Here is a 14,135-nt window from a genome sequence, read left to right as displayed (position 1 = left end):
TAAACATCATGAATTCTTCACATAAGTGGAAGGTAAAAGGCCAAAAAGAGGGTGCAAACATTTCTTATACTATCAATGGCTGAACTCAAGTTTTCCAAAAAGAATTTGGAACAGTTCTGCATTTGGTATATGTCCACTCCACTGTCAAGCAGTTTCAAGGGAACATAATTTATAAAAGCATACTTTTACTTTTTAGTTTTAAAACACAAAGGCCTAATAAAAGCATGCAGCACTATTTTTCCTGTGTAATATGGTATAATTATTTAATTACCAGTGTTAGCATGACTTGGTGAGTGCTGTACAAGCAAAAGGGACTGTAAAATCACTTCTGATTGTACTCTATAAATAAAGTTGTACAGTACTTTCCCCTCCTCACCATGATTCACAATATCAAAACAGCAATTGTGTAGATTTAATTTACCCTGAAAAAAGCAGCATTTCAGATTACCCTTTTCTGTTCTTTGATTCCCCCTTTTTTCAGTAGTTTACAATCTGGAAACATAGGGAGCTCTTGTTTTCCAGCTTGCTGTAGCCAGATCAGCTCTGGTTCTTCACAGTTTGTCTGCATACCTGTAACACTTCACAAAGTAATTGTTCAATGCTTATAAAAATATATGTAAGGACTACTAACCAGCAAATGTAATTATGGGGGCTAGAACAACAGCAATCACTTGTTTTCCTGCATACATTCTTCAAAGAAAATCCATTTTGGATTCAGAATATCCTTTCACACTTTCTTACCACCATGGGATAAGAGAATATCTCCACAAGCTAATCTTTAGTGCAGCATGAATGAAAAGGAGATTTTTCTCTCAAAAATTGAAAATGACCGGCTGGCAAATACCTGGTAGAGAACTGAAAGATTCCCCCACATTTTCATCTATGGCTGAGATCTCAAAGCCTGTTTTAATACAAAGTAGACCTTTATAAATTCAGGCATACCGCGGCATTTCACATTGCTCACAACGATTCAGTGCTGGGTGATTCAAGAAAGTACAGCTGTCACAATTCCATGGAGCTCCTTCAAAGTCCTCATCTCTTGGCTGTGATCGCAGAACTTGCTTGGAACTATTTTGATGGTCTACAAAGAATCATTTTTCTTATAAAACATAATAATTTTAAATCTATAAATATCATAGGCCAATAATAACATTAGTATTAATATTTCATTTGGCCTTCATGTACTGTATAAGCACACTGTAAGGCCTGTTTGTTTTCACTACAATAATCGTTGTTGATTTCAGAGAGATTGACTGGTCTGAATTTTCTATACCAGAACGTGAACTAGAATCTGGGTCTCCAATACTATAAGTACATACCAAGTATAATATTTGAAAATAAATTCTGTTGTCCACGTGTTTTGGCCTCCAGTAAAAATATAGTAAGTTATGTGAGTTATACGTATTCTTTTCTGCCAAGTTTTGTCATTTGAGGTAGATAGTATGAGATCTACCAGACTGAATTTCAAAATCATTACTAAGATGTATTTTAACATCCCATACTAGAGTGGTGTCTAAGAAATAATGTGTTGCATTTGAACAATTTATTAATGTGGGTATGAAACATTCTTACTTTAGCCACGTAATAACTATTGAAAGCATAGTTATTTACCTATCAAGAATGATCCAGAACATTACTCTGACATGTTACTGAATTATATTAATTACCATGTCTTTAGGCTGATTTTGATTTAAAATTTTATTTTACACTCTAACAAAGTATTTACTATATTTCCCCCTAATTAATTAAAGATTTTGAAAATGCTACACAAAATAATGCTTGGAAAATCATGTATCTTCTGCAGAAGGGTGAACTATTCAACATTTATATATGCATAATTACTTTAGATTATATATAATGTACAGTCTCCATTCATTTGAACATAATCAGCAAACTGACTTATAGCAATTATATTTAATATATTTTAAACTGTATTATTTTTCTCTCCAAATATTATAGGTTGTACAATATGGCCACATGGCTACAATATTTATAATTCAGTAAATTACTATTTCTATAAATTCTACTCAAAAATAATGAGAGAAATGTGATGCATGAGATAGAGGACCTATAAAGCTATATATGGCATAAGGCTTAATGCCAGAATTGTAGCATCTGGATAACTAAGAGCCTGCTTGTCTGCCTGCCCAGTACATTTCCTGCCCAGTACATTTCAGCAGAGTAGGTGCACTCTAGGTTCCTTCCATTAACCGGTCATCTTGTGGGACATAGGAAGTGTGCCTTCTCTGTTGTGACCACCATCCTCTTCACAGCATCATCCCAGAGGTAAGGATGACATTCTCTCCTAGGATTCAGCAAAGATTTGAAAACCTAGCTTTGGTCCCAGGTCTGGATTTGATGTTTATTATTTGTTAAGGTCTCTGTTTTATTTTATTGTTTATCGGATTATTTATACAGGGCTGTCTATCTGATTTAATGTTATCAGTTGTTTTTTTATGTTTTTTCTAATTTTGTACGCTGCCCAGAGTCCATTAGATTTGGGTGGCCAATAAATTTGAATAAATAAATAATAGAACCAATCACCTAGGTTCTCACATTGCCAACTGTCCTGCTCTGCTATTCTGTTCTCCACACAAGTCCTAAAGCTAGATAAAGAGAATCCAAGAGAATATTCTAACTGCCAACATTACTTTCGCAAATTCATAAGGTAATTGGTGAAGTGTTATTTTGTGTGAAGCTTCTGTGGGATATAAATAATGGAAAGCATCATATATTTCTTGACATAATGCCTTTCTTTATAAAAATACTTGTCTATAAGAAACATATACATTTGATTTCCTTCCTTCTAATATAAGAATCCCTCTGCAAAAAAATACCAAAAACAAACTACATCCTGAACATTTGTGTAGTGACTCACCTTTTTTACATGGCTTTGGTGGTACAACAGGACCAGGCTCTATGTTATCATAAAAATTATTCATGGCTTTCAGGTCAAAGTTGCCTATTAATAAAAAGAAGAAAATAATGTATTTTGAACAGGACATATGTTTAAAAGGTAAAAGAAGTTACTGGTTAAGTGTGCTTTTGACCTGAAACAATACTGAAATGAAGCAAACAACAGTGTCTTAAAGTCATACAGCCTTGCTATTCTGGAAACTGACCATATATGATAAAGAATGCTTGCCAATTTGTCCCTTAAATGATATTGCCAGAATCAGTATTCCCAAATACATTTAAACTAAAGTATCAAAATAACACATCTAGTAAAAAGAAAATAGATCTGGTTATCTTTCTTTCTACAAATATAATAGGGAAAGACAATAATATTCCCAATACCTCTTAAATTCTTACATAAAGCTCCAAATCAATGCATTTCAGATACAGAAAATCATTGAAAACATCTACCTCTAGACTGAAGGAGGTCAATTTCTTTCTGAGTACAGTCTACATTTATCTGGAGCTGCCTATTCATGCTTCTCAATCTTGTCATCTCCTCGGGCTAGTAGAGAGAATCAAGAATAGAAAGTAAGTAAGCTGGCACATTCATTTAACTAAACTAAACACATAAATGCAGCCAACCAGAAGCCTATTCACAATTCTTTTAAATTCTCCCCACCTCTCCCATCCTTTTCCTTTATCAGAGGTGCATTCATAAATTGCAAAAAAGATGAGAATTAAAAGTATAGTCTACAGTTCCTCCTTACTGATAATATCACCTAATAAGAGAATGTATGTCCTTTAGAAAGATAGCTTTTGTGTCCATGTCAAAAAAAAAATCAATGCTCAATGTAGAAGCAAAGAATTCCAAGAGCCACGAACTGGAAAAGGGCAGATTAATTAATAGTCTCCTTATCAAATTGAAAATGACTGTTTTCAATATTTTGTCTACTGATTTATATGTTAAAATGTATGCATTCTTATTAATACCTATAGGCAGTCCTCAGGTTACAATGGCAATTGGGTCTTGAGTTTCCATTGTTAAGCAATGTGGTACAACTCCAAGCTCACATGAGCAGGTAGGCCAGCCTGGGTTGTAGGTGGTGTAAACAGGTTGTTGGTGGCAGGCTCTTTGGAACATGGGCAGGTTGGAAGAGGTCATATATAGGCCATTGGGGGTCATAGGCAGGTACTATGGAGCTCACCATGTTCTGCGGAGCTGGACTCGAACTGCCGGAATGCTGGCAATTGTTCAGCTCATCCAGCGTCATTAAGCCTCTATGCCACCACGTTCCCTTTTGGGGCAAATAATAATCTTCTATCGGAACTTCAACTCAAGGTATTATTTTAGGATAGAGAAGGAATTTAAGAAATATAAAAGTATTACAGAACTAAGAAACTAGAACATGCAAGCATATAATTTTGAAAGACCAAGAAAACACTGATTCTCAATCAATGCCTTGCCAAAGATCACAACAGTTACGATGCCTTAAGTTTTAGAATATTGTTTGTAATGAGGGTTTCCTACTTTTACCTGAAGCAACAACATACTGCTGACATGCCTTTTCAGAACAACTCCAAACCAACAACAAACGCCTGAGATAGTATTACAGAATTTGGAAGAGGTGGTAAAGCTTATGAGGCAACTAAGAGAACACATTGTACCTAGCTGCTGAAACAACTCAACTGAGACTTACATATTGGATGAAAAGTGATGAATTTAAAATATAGTGAATCATTCATACTGTCAGTAAAGAACAATTTTATTTTAATATAATTATAGAAAAATTGCTTACTGTTGGGATTGAGGTTGTACAGCTGACTCTTCTCAGACGCCTTTGCATAAGATCATGTTCCATATTATTTACTTCACCTTTAAGTTTCTCAAGTTCTTCATTCTCAAAGTTCAGCTCCTTTGCTAACCTCTCCATCCTTGCACGTTGATGTAATAGCAAAGCTAATGCATTATAGAGAATAATATGCATAAAATTGAGAAATCCAGCTTGTAACTACAGTACAAATGACCTTTTCAAAACAGAAGCAAACATAAACATGCAATCAAATGCTGGGGTACAAATACTTCATGAGAAAGGAACAAGAGCTGTAGACATAATATTCCTCCATAAGGAAGTTCATTATTTCACATACTCATGAAGATAATCACTTAACAATGCTAAACTGGGATCTGAATTTTGATCAATAAGTAATGCTATTGTAAAGTGTGACATCACATGACTGTACTGCTTAGTGATAGCAGTTCCAAAAGTCACCAGTTAAACAAATCACTGTGGGTCATTAGGTGAGGGCTTTCCCTAACTGTGAATTCAGACTTCCTGATAGCTTCCTCATTGACTTTGCTCGTGGAAAGCCATAAAGGAAGATTGCAGACCACAATCACATGATTGAAGGATGCTGCAATGGTCAGAAATGTGTCTGGTTGCCAAGCACTCGCCTCACAACCATATGAACGCAGGAGCGTAGCAACAGCATGAACTTGGAGGACTTGTCTTAAGTACTGTCTGTTCAGAACCACCATAAGTTTGATTGCTGAAAGAATGGTTGTTAACCAAGGGCCACCTATATTATCAGTTCAGGGACCTGGCTCATTTTTGTTCATTAGCCTTTCACTAATGAAGAATTAGATGTATATGAAGAAACCTTAGTCGCTGATCTACAATGTACTCTGAAATACTCTTGACTGATAAATACCACCTATTAAAGGAATGTTACATTATGTCCTTTAGAAAAACAGCTTTCTTTCCAGATCACAAAATCAGTGGCTCAGGATAAATCCAAGGAATTCCAATAACCAGAAACTGGAGCAAGGTAAATTAATAACAACAACCGATTGTACAGCTTATTTGACTGCTTTATCTTTTGTTTTAGAATAAAGGTTCAACCTTGAATCTTAACCATTTTCTTCATTAATGAATCTTCAATTTTTCCCTTTGGGGAAAAAAAGGAGTTAGGTACCTAAAAATATAAGGTACTTATTGAAGAAAGCTCACTACAAAGTGAAAAACAGACATTTGTGAGATATTCTTATTCTGGGTTTTTTTCCAATTCAGTTTATACTTATATAGCCTACTATATAGCAGAAGGTGTCCTATTCTTCCACCTTCTACTTTAATGAACTAATGTCTGCTTTTCCATAGCCATACTTCTCTTTGTGCCTTCAAGTCAGTGTTGACTCCTGGTAATTGCCTGGACTAGTACCTCAAAATATTAAATAATTCAAATAAGTACAAAAAAACTTAAATAAATATTGCAATTTATACTGATAAATCTCAAGCTGTATCGAAGATTAAAACAATTAATTTCTACCGATATGTTGTTGTTTTTAAAAAACCCTCTACACTGGTTATTTTATGCTTCCTTTATCTGAAATATGTAATGGTATGTTAGTTTTATACAGTCAGATTTTTTAGGGTACCATTTAGTTATGTCATATTACAAGACAGTCCCATTTCTAGTTCATTTCTGTGCTATTAAGTGGTACACAATATTTTTGCAATATAATGTATTATGCTATGTTATGCTAGGCTAAGCTAGGTTAAGTTATCTTACTTTAATCACCATATCACACAGCAGGCCCACCTTATCACCGTTTTTACTGCTGCAGAATTCAAAGTGGTAAATGAAAGAAGTATATTTCTTTCATCTTGAGAAAAAATCACAGGCATGATTTTATTAACCTATCCATATTAACTTATACATTCGGAGATATATTTGTATTTAGGGACGTAGCTATTTAAGATGAACCACAGCCCAAATTATTTGATTCTTAGGAAACATTTTGAGAATTTAATTAAGCAAAAAGCTTAGCGACCTTACCTTGAGTATAAGCATAGTCATCTGATCCAGAGCTGGAACTTCTCTGGTATTTATGCCTTCCTCTTTCGCCTCTAGATCCTGGTACAACTGAAATGGGCTGGATAGGTTCTGGTGCTGCAGAATGTTCTTCTTGGTCCACTAAATTTAGAAGATTCTCAGCAGGAGCTCGACCTACTGTGATTTTAAAAACTGCTGGATTTGGCTGAGATACCATTACACGGGGGGATTGTGTAAGAATACCTGAAGGTCCAACTGGTTGTGTATATGTTATATATACAGGATTAACACTATAAGGAAGTTTAGGCTGACCTGCTATACTTCTGGAAGGAGAACCTGAAGGAGTTGCAGGTGTATATAGTGGGTGCTGATTCCGTTGGGATGGCTGATTACTTATAGGTGAAGGGCTCCTATTAAGTGTAGTCCCAGGTCTTTGTGGTGGTTCAACCGTAATTTCTATCTTGTTCATGGAGCCTTTAGATAAAGTAGGTCCACCATATGGGAGATAAGATACTGAGTGTCCACTTGATTTTTGATATGACTGTGGTGTTTGTTGATATGGATGGGGTAGCACAGTTGAAGGACTAGGAGGCATAAATACATGGGAACTTTGATGTCCTAATTGGCTGGGTTGAACTTGATGTTGAGGCGATCCAAAAGGAGAAGGGCACTGAGAAGCAGGTGGTGATCGAAAAGGAGACTGAGGAATCTGGGGCTGCTTGGGAGAATACTGAGAAGGCTGATAGCTCTGTTGGTGTGGATAGACAGGTAATGGATGTGGACTATAATGTGGAACTGGACCTGGTGGTGGTGAATGCCACTGTGTACTTTGAGTAGGAGTCTGTCGTCCTGAAGAACCTTGAGTTGTCTGCCTAATATACAGTGATCCAGGACTTCCATAAGGAGTACTTTGAATTTGAGGAAGAATTTGTAAAGCTCTCGGTAAAGGCTGCCCAGAAGGGAGGTTTTGTGAAACTGTAACAGTTATAGGATTTGTGCTGTACCGAGGTATATGCATATATGGAGGAGGAGGAGGACCTTGCATAGCAGATGTATTCATTCCAGGCTGTATGGGAGAAGACTGCTGAGGTGTCTGTGGAGGAGGAGTAGCTGCATTTCTATTCTGATCATTCATAAAAAAAGGATTATAGTTTGGAGAAGCTGCAACAACAGCAGGAGCAGAATGTGGTTCTTGGACTAAACAGATCAGCTGTTTGCCTGGAGTGCACTGTGGATCAATATGTCCATCACTTGAACTATGTACCAGTGTACGACCACCATTAAGTTGAGATCCATCTCCTCCATAGTTAGTATGAGGATGGATGCCAAGGTTAATATGCAAAAGACGATTCCTGTTCACTCGGGTGTCATCTGGGCTGTGATATTCCATATATAGGTATTTGTTGCTCTCTTGTGCAAGAATTCGACAACAAGCATCAAGATTGTTGTTGTTCTAGAAGAAATAATACATGCTGGTGTTCTACATTATGGAGCAAGTTTTAGAAACTATAGTACAACAATCTATCTTACTCTTCAATATTATATTTGTTAAGGTTGTTACTTTAAGTTATAACTTAAACTTGTAATTTTGATTAACTTAAATTTGCTTAGGTAGAGTCATATATAAATAAATCTTCCAAGATGTAAGAGATCTTCCACAAACATTACAAGCATTATTTGTCAATCACCATCTAGATAAACTTTCTTACAGCCTTGAAATATATGCAGCTACAAAATATCTCATTAATTCTTCTTAAAAGTTTTGTAAAACAGGTGTTACTTCTCCAAACCTTGTTAGCTAAAAAGCTTCCCCAAAACCAGAATATATAATTTGTGTTATTCAATGAATGAACTAGAATGTTACCTACTCCTTCTACTACAGCTTGGGATAAATAGGAAAGCAGATATGGGAGATGTACGTGGAAACTGAAATAATTAAGGCTTGAGTTTTCTAACAGAATAATTCTTTTCCCACTGGGAATTTTGTATTCTGCACACAGTATTCCATTTCATAAATGTAAATGAAACTAATAGTGCAATGGAAGAAAATAAATTGTATAGGAAGAAAATATAGGATGGAAAATACTTTCAAGAACAAAAGCTGAACGTATCAAGGTGCTTCTACCAATCTTGAAGATTTAGAACTTAAGAATGAATTTATCCCCACTGATTTTGGTAGGATATAAATTTCTAGCTATGCCCATGCTATTTAGTTATACTTTTATTTTTAATTAAATTGAGCCTAATCGAATTATTTGTAAAAGAAAAAAAAAGAAAGGGAGAAGAAGGAAACTGTTTTCTAAAAGTATAACAAGATTAATGAAAATTGGCTAAAATAACCAACTTTGACTATATTCGTTCTTATTCTCATCTCCTATAATCCACTGTCCCAGTTTTTTCCATATTCTTTTTGTTCCTGAAAAGTTATCCTTGGATCTTGTTAGGTTACCCTTATCTACTACTTCAAAGAGAAACTAATGTTGGTTCAACCAACACCTACCTGGAGCATGCACTGAGACACCACACTTTCAGGAATCTCAGGAAAACGTTGCCGGAGGTCATGGAGTACCTGCATATCTAACTGCTGGCTTCCCTGAGCCATGCCAGATTAATGTTAAATTTCGGGACTTTCAGGAAATAGCAGTCAATAAACTTTCCAGCAATTATGATCTTTGGATGCTTCATACATCTTCTACAAAAAAAAGATAATAAAATGAGAAACAACGTAATAAATAAAAATGATACAGAATACAGAATAGTATACTAACACTTCACCTCAACCTAGTTTATAAAATCTTATCCACATTTAATGCCACAATGAATACCCATAAATACACACACCTAAAGTGAATGTTTACAATTCTCACAACAAGATTACATTTAAAGATTTTTTTTTTCCCTTTTAGCCTCAAAAAAGGGTTGACACTCACTTTCTGACCATGTAATCCCTTAATGCAGGGCAGAGAGACATCTGGGTGGACACTAAATTCTCATATTATACTTCTTTTAGCATGAACATTTGAACCAGACTTCTCTTTACATCCATGATTCAAAACTAATAAGGATAAAAGGTTTTATTTTTCTGAAGATGCCAACCACAGTTGTTGGCATAACGTTAGGAAATCTGTTCTCTAGATTGTGGTCACTAAAACCTGAAGCCCAACACTGTCAACAACTACATAATATTTTAATGCAGATTCTTTCCAGACAATAATCTGTGTCTCATATCAACGTGCAATGTTTTGACTATCAGAAAGATAAACATCAATAAATAGTTCTTGAATTAACCTTCATCAATGTTCAAATGTGGAATTTTACAACAATATTGCAATTATCATCTTATAGGAAAACCATCGCAAAGTATCTGGTTTTCAAGTCCAGTAGTATAAAAATATGTATAACTGATTAAGATAGCAATTTAAATACAAAGAGATCTAAGCATACAAATATTATCTATGATTGAGATCATGAACATAGTATCTGTAGGCACTATTTTGCCTTATACAAATGAATGGAGAAATTTTCCATCTTCATACATTTATTTCGATAGTAGAGGGAGACAGGAAAGAAAAAAGAAATCCTATGCCCCCAAACTCAGATCACAGGTTTTTAGGCCATTTCTGCTGTTGTTGAGCACAACAACCTTTTTCTACCCTTCTGAGAGAGAAAAAATGACCCACTACCATTGCAAAGAACTTATTACCTTGGAGAATCTTGGTAATTCATAATTTTCATCACCCTACTTTTTATGCCCTATTCAAAGCCATGGAGTATATCACTTAACTGAATAGGAAGAAAGAAATATCTCCTCTGAAAAAAACCTAGATCTATAAAGATGGTCATTCATACCACCAAAGACTTTAAAAGATTCTACATACCAGCTGTTTTTCAACATGTATGATAATTCAATTAATCATATAATTTATTGTATTGTATGTATTTATGTATTGTATGATTAATTGTATGATTATACAATTATTAATTTTAATCCAAATTAAGCCATTTTAGTACATTATTAAGTGACAGAAGGATGCTCTGTGCAAAAAACAGCATATAAAGGAAGCTAATAAATTTCAATAAATAAAAATAAGATATGTAGAATAAAAATGCTTCCAATTATTTGAAAGAAGTTATTCCTGTATGTACACACATACAGCTCTCTAAAATCAACCTTCTCAGAATGCAAAACAAAGTATGTTAATTGGTCTTCACTGTAACCCCCTAAAAATGGAAGGATGCATTGCTTTCCTATGAGTTACACTACAAATCAGAAGGCTTATAAAGGGCTTGCCATTGACCAGTTAATAGGTACTATTAAATCTCCCTGCTTGCCAGTAATTCTTTGCTAAAAAAGAAAAACAACAACAAATGACACAGGGCTAAAGTAGTACATACAAAAAAGGTAATTAGAAGATTATTTAGTTTAAGGAAGGCTATATTTTAAAGAAATGTCAGGCTGAACATTTTATCGTGTTTAATTCTTTCTACAAATAATTTTCTGTTCTGTAAATTAATTGTCAATAATAAGCTGCAAATTGCAAATGCAAGCTGAATGGATTAACATTGTTAAACTATTATCTTTGGTAAATATGTAAAAGAAAATAATGTTATCAATCTGAAAATTTCCTAATCAAACTGGAAATATTAATATGTAAATTTCTTTTTATATAGTGCCTTAATTTACATAAAAGTTTCCACACCTTTTTCCTCAAAAAAAATCAACATTATTCTTAATTAGCACTATCACTCTATGTATTTCTGGAGGATACTAAACTTCCACTATAATTTTTACATTGGGTATTGCCTCATAAATCCATAACCATACAGGTACTAACTGTCATTTATGGGATATTTCCAGTACAGTGATCACCATTAATAATTCTCTATGAAATAGGTTAAGATGCTAGCAAATAAATTTAATGGCTCATTAATTTGGCACTACAGAATCAGCCATTAGAATATGTTTATAAAGCTAAAATAAAGTTATTCCCTATCCCTAATTTGCTTTGCAAGTGTTGGTGTGGTTATATGTATGTGTCTCTGTGTAAAAGACACAAAAGAATAAATTTGTTTAATCTACAAGAACAGCTAAGCAGTCCTTGATTTTCAAATTTATTTAGTGACCGTTCGAAGTTACAATGGCACTGACAAAAATGACTTGTGACAATTTTTCACACTTACAACTGTAGCATCATGGTCACATGATCAAAATTCAGGTGCTTGGCAACTGACTCATATTTATGATGGTTGCGGGTGTCCCAGGGTCATGTGATCACCTTTTGCAACTTTCTGACAAGCAAAGTTAATGGGGAAAACAGATACACTTAAGAACCATGTTACTAACTTAATAACTGCAGTGATTCGCTTAACAAATGTGGCAAGAAAGCTCGTAAAATGGAGCAAAATTCACTTAACAAATGTCTCACATAGCAACATAATTTTTTGGCTCAATTATGGTGATAAGTCGAAGACTATCTGTATTATTAATGCCAATGTTGGATCTAATTATAAAACCTAGCACCGTAATCACTATCAACCAAGTGCTCCAAGTTATTACAGAAGCACTTTGATCACTCCTTTTATCCCAGCATCTGAATGCTGCAGATATACTATTTCTGAACATAAGGGGTCTATGACTTGATATTAATAGTCATTGATAAATCTATTGAATTTACATAATATCCAATGGTATTTACTGAAAGTTCTTTTTTAAAAAACTGCCTGTTGTTCCAATATCATTACATCTGGTGAAGGAATAACATTACCATGTCAATACATTCCCACTATAAAATACAGTTATCATTCCAGCTAGCATTTGCTTAAATGTCAGTATAATATTTTGTGCCTTGACTTCTGGTGATTGCATGAATAAATCCATGCCGTTTTCTTGGCAATATTTTGGAAGTGGTGCACCATTGTCTTTTACTGGAGCCTTTAAAAAGGTGACTGGCCCCAAGTTACCAAGCTTCATGCCTAAAGCAACTCATGTTTTCCTGGTTTTATAGCCTTGTTTTATAGCCTGATACCTTAACCAAACTAATTCTCAAATGTCAAATACGCACATTTTAATATCTTACCATAAAAAACAAATATCATAACGCAGGATTTTTATTTGTCTGCCAGTCTTGTTTTATAAAATACTATTTAAGAAAAGAAGGAAATAAATATTTTTCAAGACAAGAACTAGTCTATTAAGAAAACACTGAAAATAATGCATATTGTTTTCCTATTTAAACATTTTATGTAAAAAAAACAGTATTACTACAGTAGGAAGTTAGCATTACCTGTTTAATTTCTACTCTCATCATATATAAAGAGCATAAATATGTAGGACTAGATAAAGTTTTTACATAGTTCTGTTGCAAAGCTTAAGATGAAAAAGACCCCCAAAACTACACAGACTGCCCTCTGTGGTGGAACAGGTTCTCTGTACACTCAGTTCCTCATGCAGTAAGGTTACCATGCTGTTTTTAATTATATCAGAATACATAATTAGGAATAAGACCTAGAATACCACAAATATAAAGGTATTACAAAAACATTTTTATAATCTACTCTGGATTGGCATGCTCTAGCAAACAATAAAGGAATAAAATAATCAAAATTATTTAGAATTCAGCAAAAATATAAATATACTGCAAACCTTGCTCTCACTTGTGATCTCTATTTCCAAAGCTGCCAAATCAAAGCAGCAGCATCATACTGCAGTGACCATGCTGAGAGCACATTTCGAAGGAAGCAGCAGCAATTAAACTTGCAAATACTTACAACAGTTTCAATGCTTTAGTGGTGGCATTATCACACCTCTATTACACAAATGCATGGATAATAGGTGTGCCCTATCTAAGCAACCCAAACTCCAAAAAACGGCCAAAAGTTTAGAAATATGTATAGATGTGGAAAGAAGTGCACAGTTCTCACAGCCTTCTTAAAGTTTTGCCTTTCTATCCAACTGAAATGCTGTAATGGGTTGAGAACCAGATCCCAAAAGATCCAGTCCAAGAAAACTATTCTAAAGTGAGGGTGGCTGCAAGCGGGATAAATCATATGACTCTTTAATACTGACCCTTAATTATAGGCCTCAAGGAGTAATTCTCTACCAATCATCTGGCTTGGTTAAAGCTGATCCTTCTTATACAACCAGTACCTCTCTAGAAAAACCAGCATTGGAATGATTTGTAAAACTAGTAGATGAAGTTGATCATTTTCTTTCGTTAATAACACCCTTAATACGCCTCTCCATACAAGATTTTAACGCAGGGTTGTTACTTTTGTGCTACAGCTGCCTTTTCTTGCGTGTGTACGCTTTTGTGCATAGGGGTGTGCACCTCCCCCCCCTTCAGATCACAACATAATCCCGCCCTGACTGTTACCACAACTCCTCCCCCCAAAAGCCCACCGCTTTG

At 34.7% G+C, this 14,135-nt stretch overlaps 1 protein-coding gene across 1 annotated transcript; it reads right to left on the bottom strand.

The window, feature by feature from the left end:
- Positions 1–692: 692 nt before the first annotated feature.
- On the bottom strand, positions 693–9,376 carry TAB3 (TGF-beta activated kinase 1 (MAP3K7) binding protein 3). The gene is made up of 6 exons (XM_015812487.2): positions 9,230–9,376; positions 6,733–8,182; positions 4,695–4,855; positions 3,367–3,460; positions 2,879–2,962; positions 693–1,081 (listed from the first exon to the last, which is right to left on the bottom strand). The coding sequence occupies exons 1-6, from the start codon at positions 9,329–9,331 to the stop codon at positions 933–935; spliced, it is 2,040 nt and encodes a 679-aa protein (XP_015667973.1). The 5' UTR covers positions 9,332–9,376; the 3' UTR covers positions 693–932.
- Positions 9,377–14,135: the final 4,759 nt, after the last annotated feature.

Source organism: Protobothrops mucrosquamatus, unplaced genomic scaffold (assembly GCF_001527695.2).
Source record: "Protobothrops mucrosquamatus isolate PMUCROS unplaced genomic scaffold, P.Mucros_1.0 scaffold88, whole genome shotgun sequence".
NCBI lineage: Eukaryota > Metazoa > Chordata > Lepidosauria > Squamata > Viperidae > Protobothrops > Protobothrops mucrosquamatus.
This window is presented reverse-complemented; position numbering and strand designations above follow the sequence as displayed.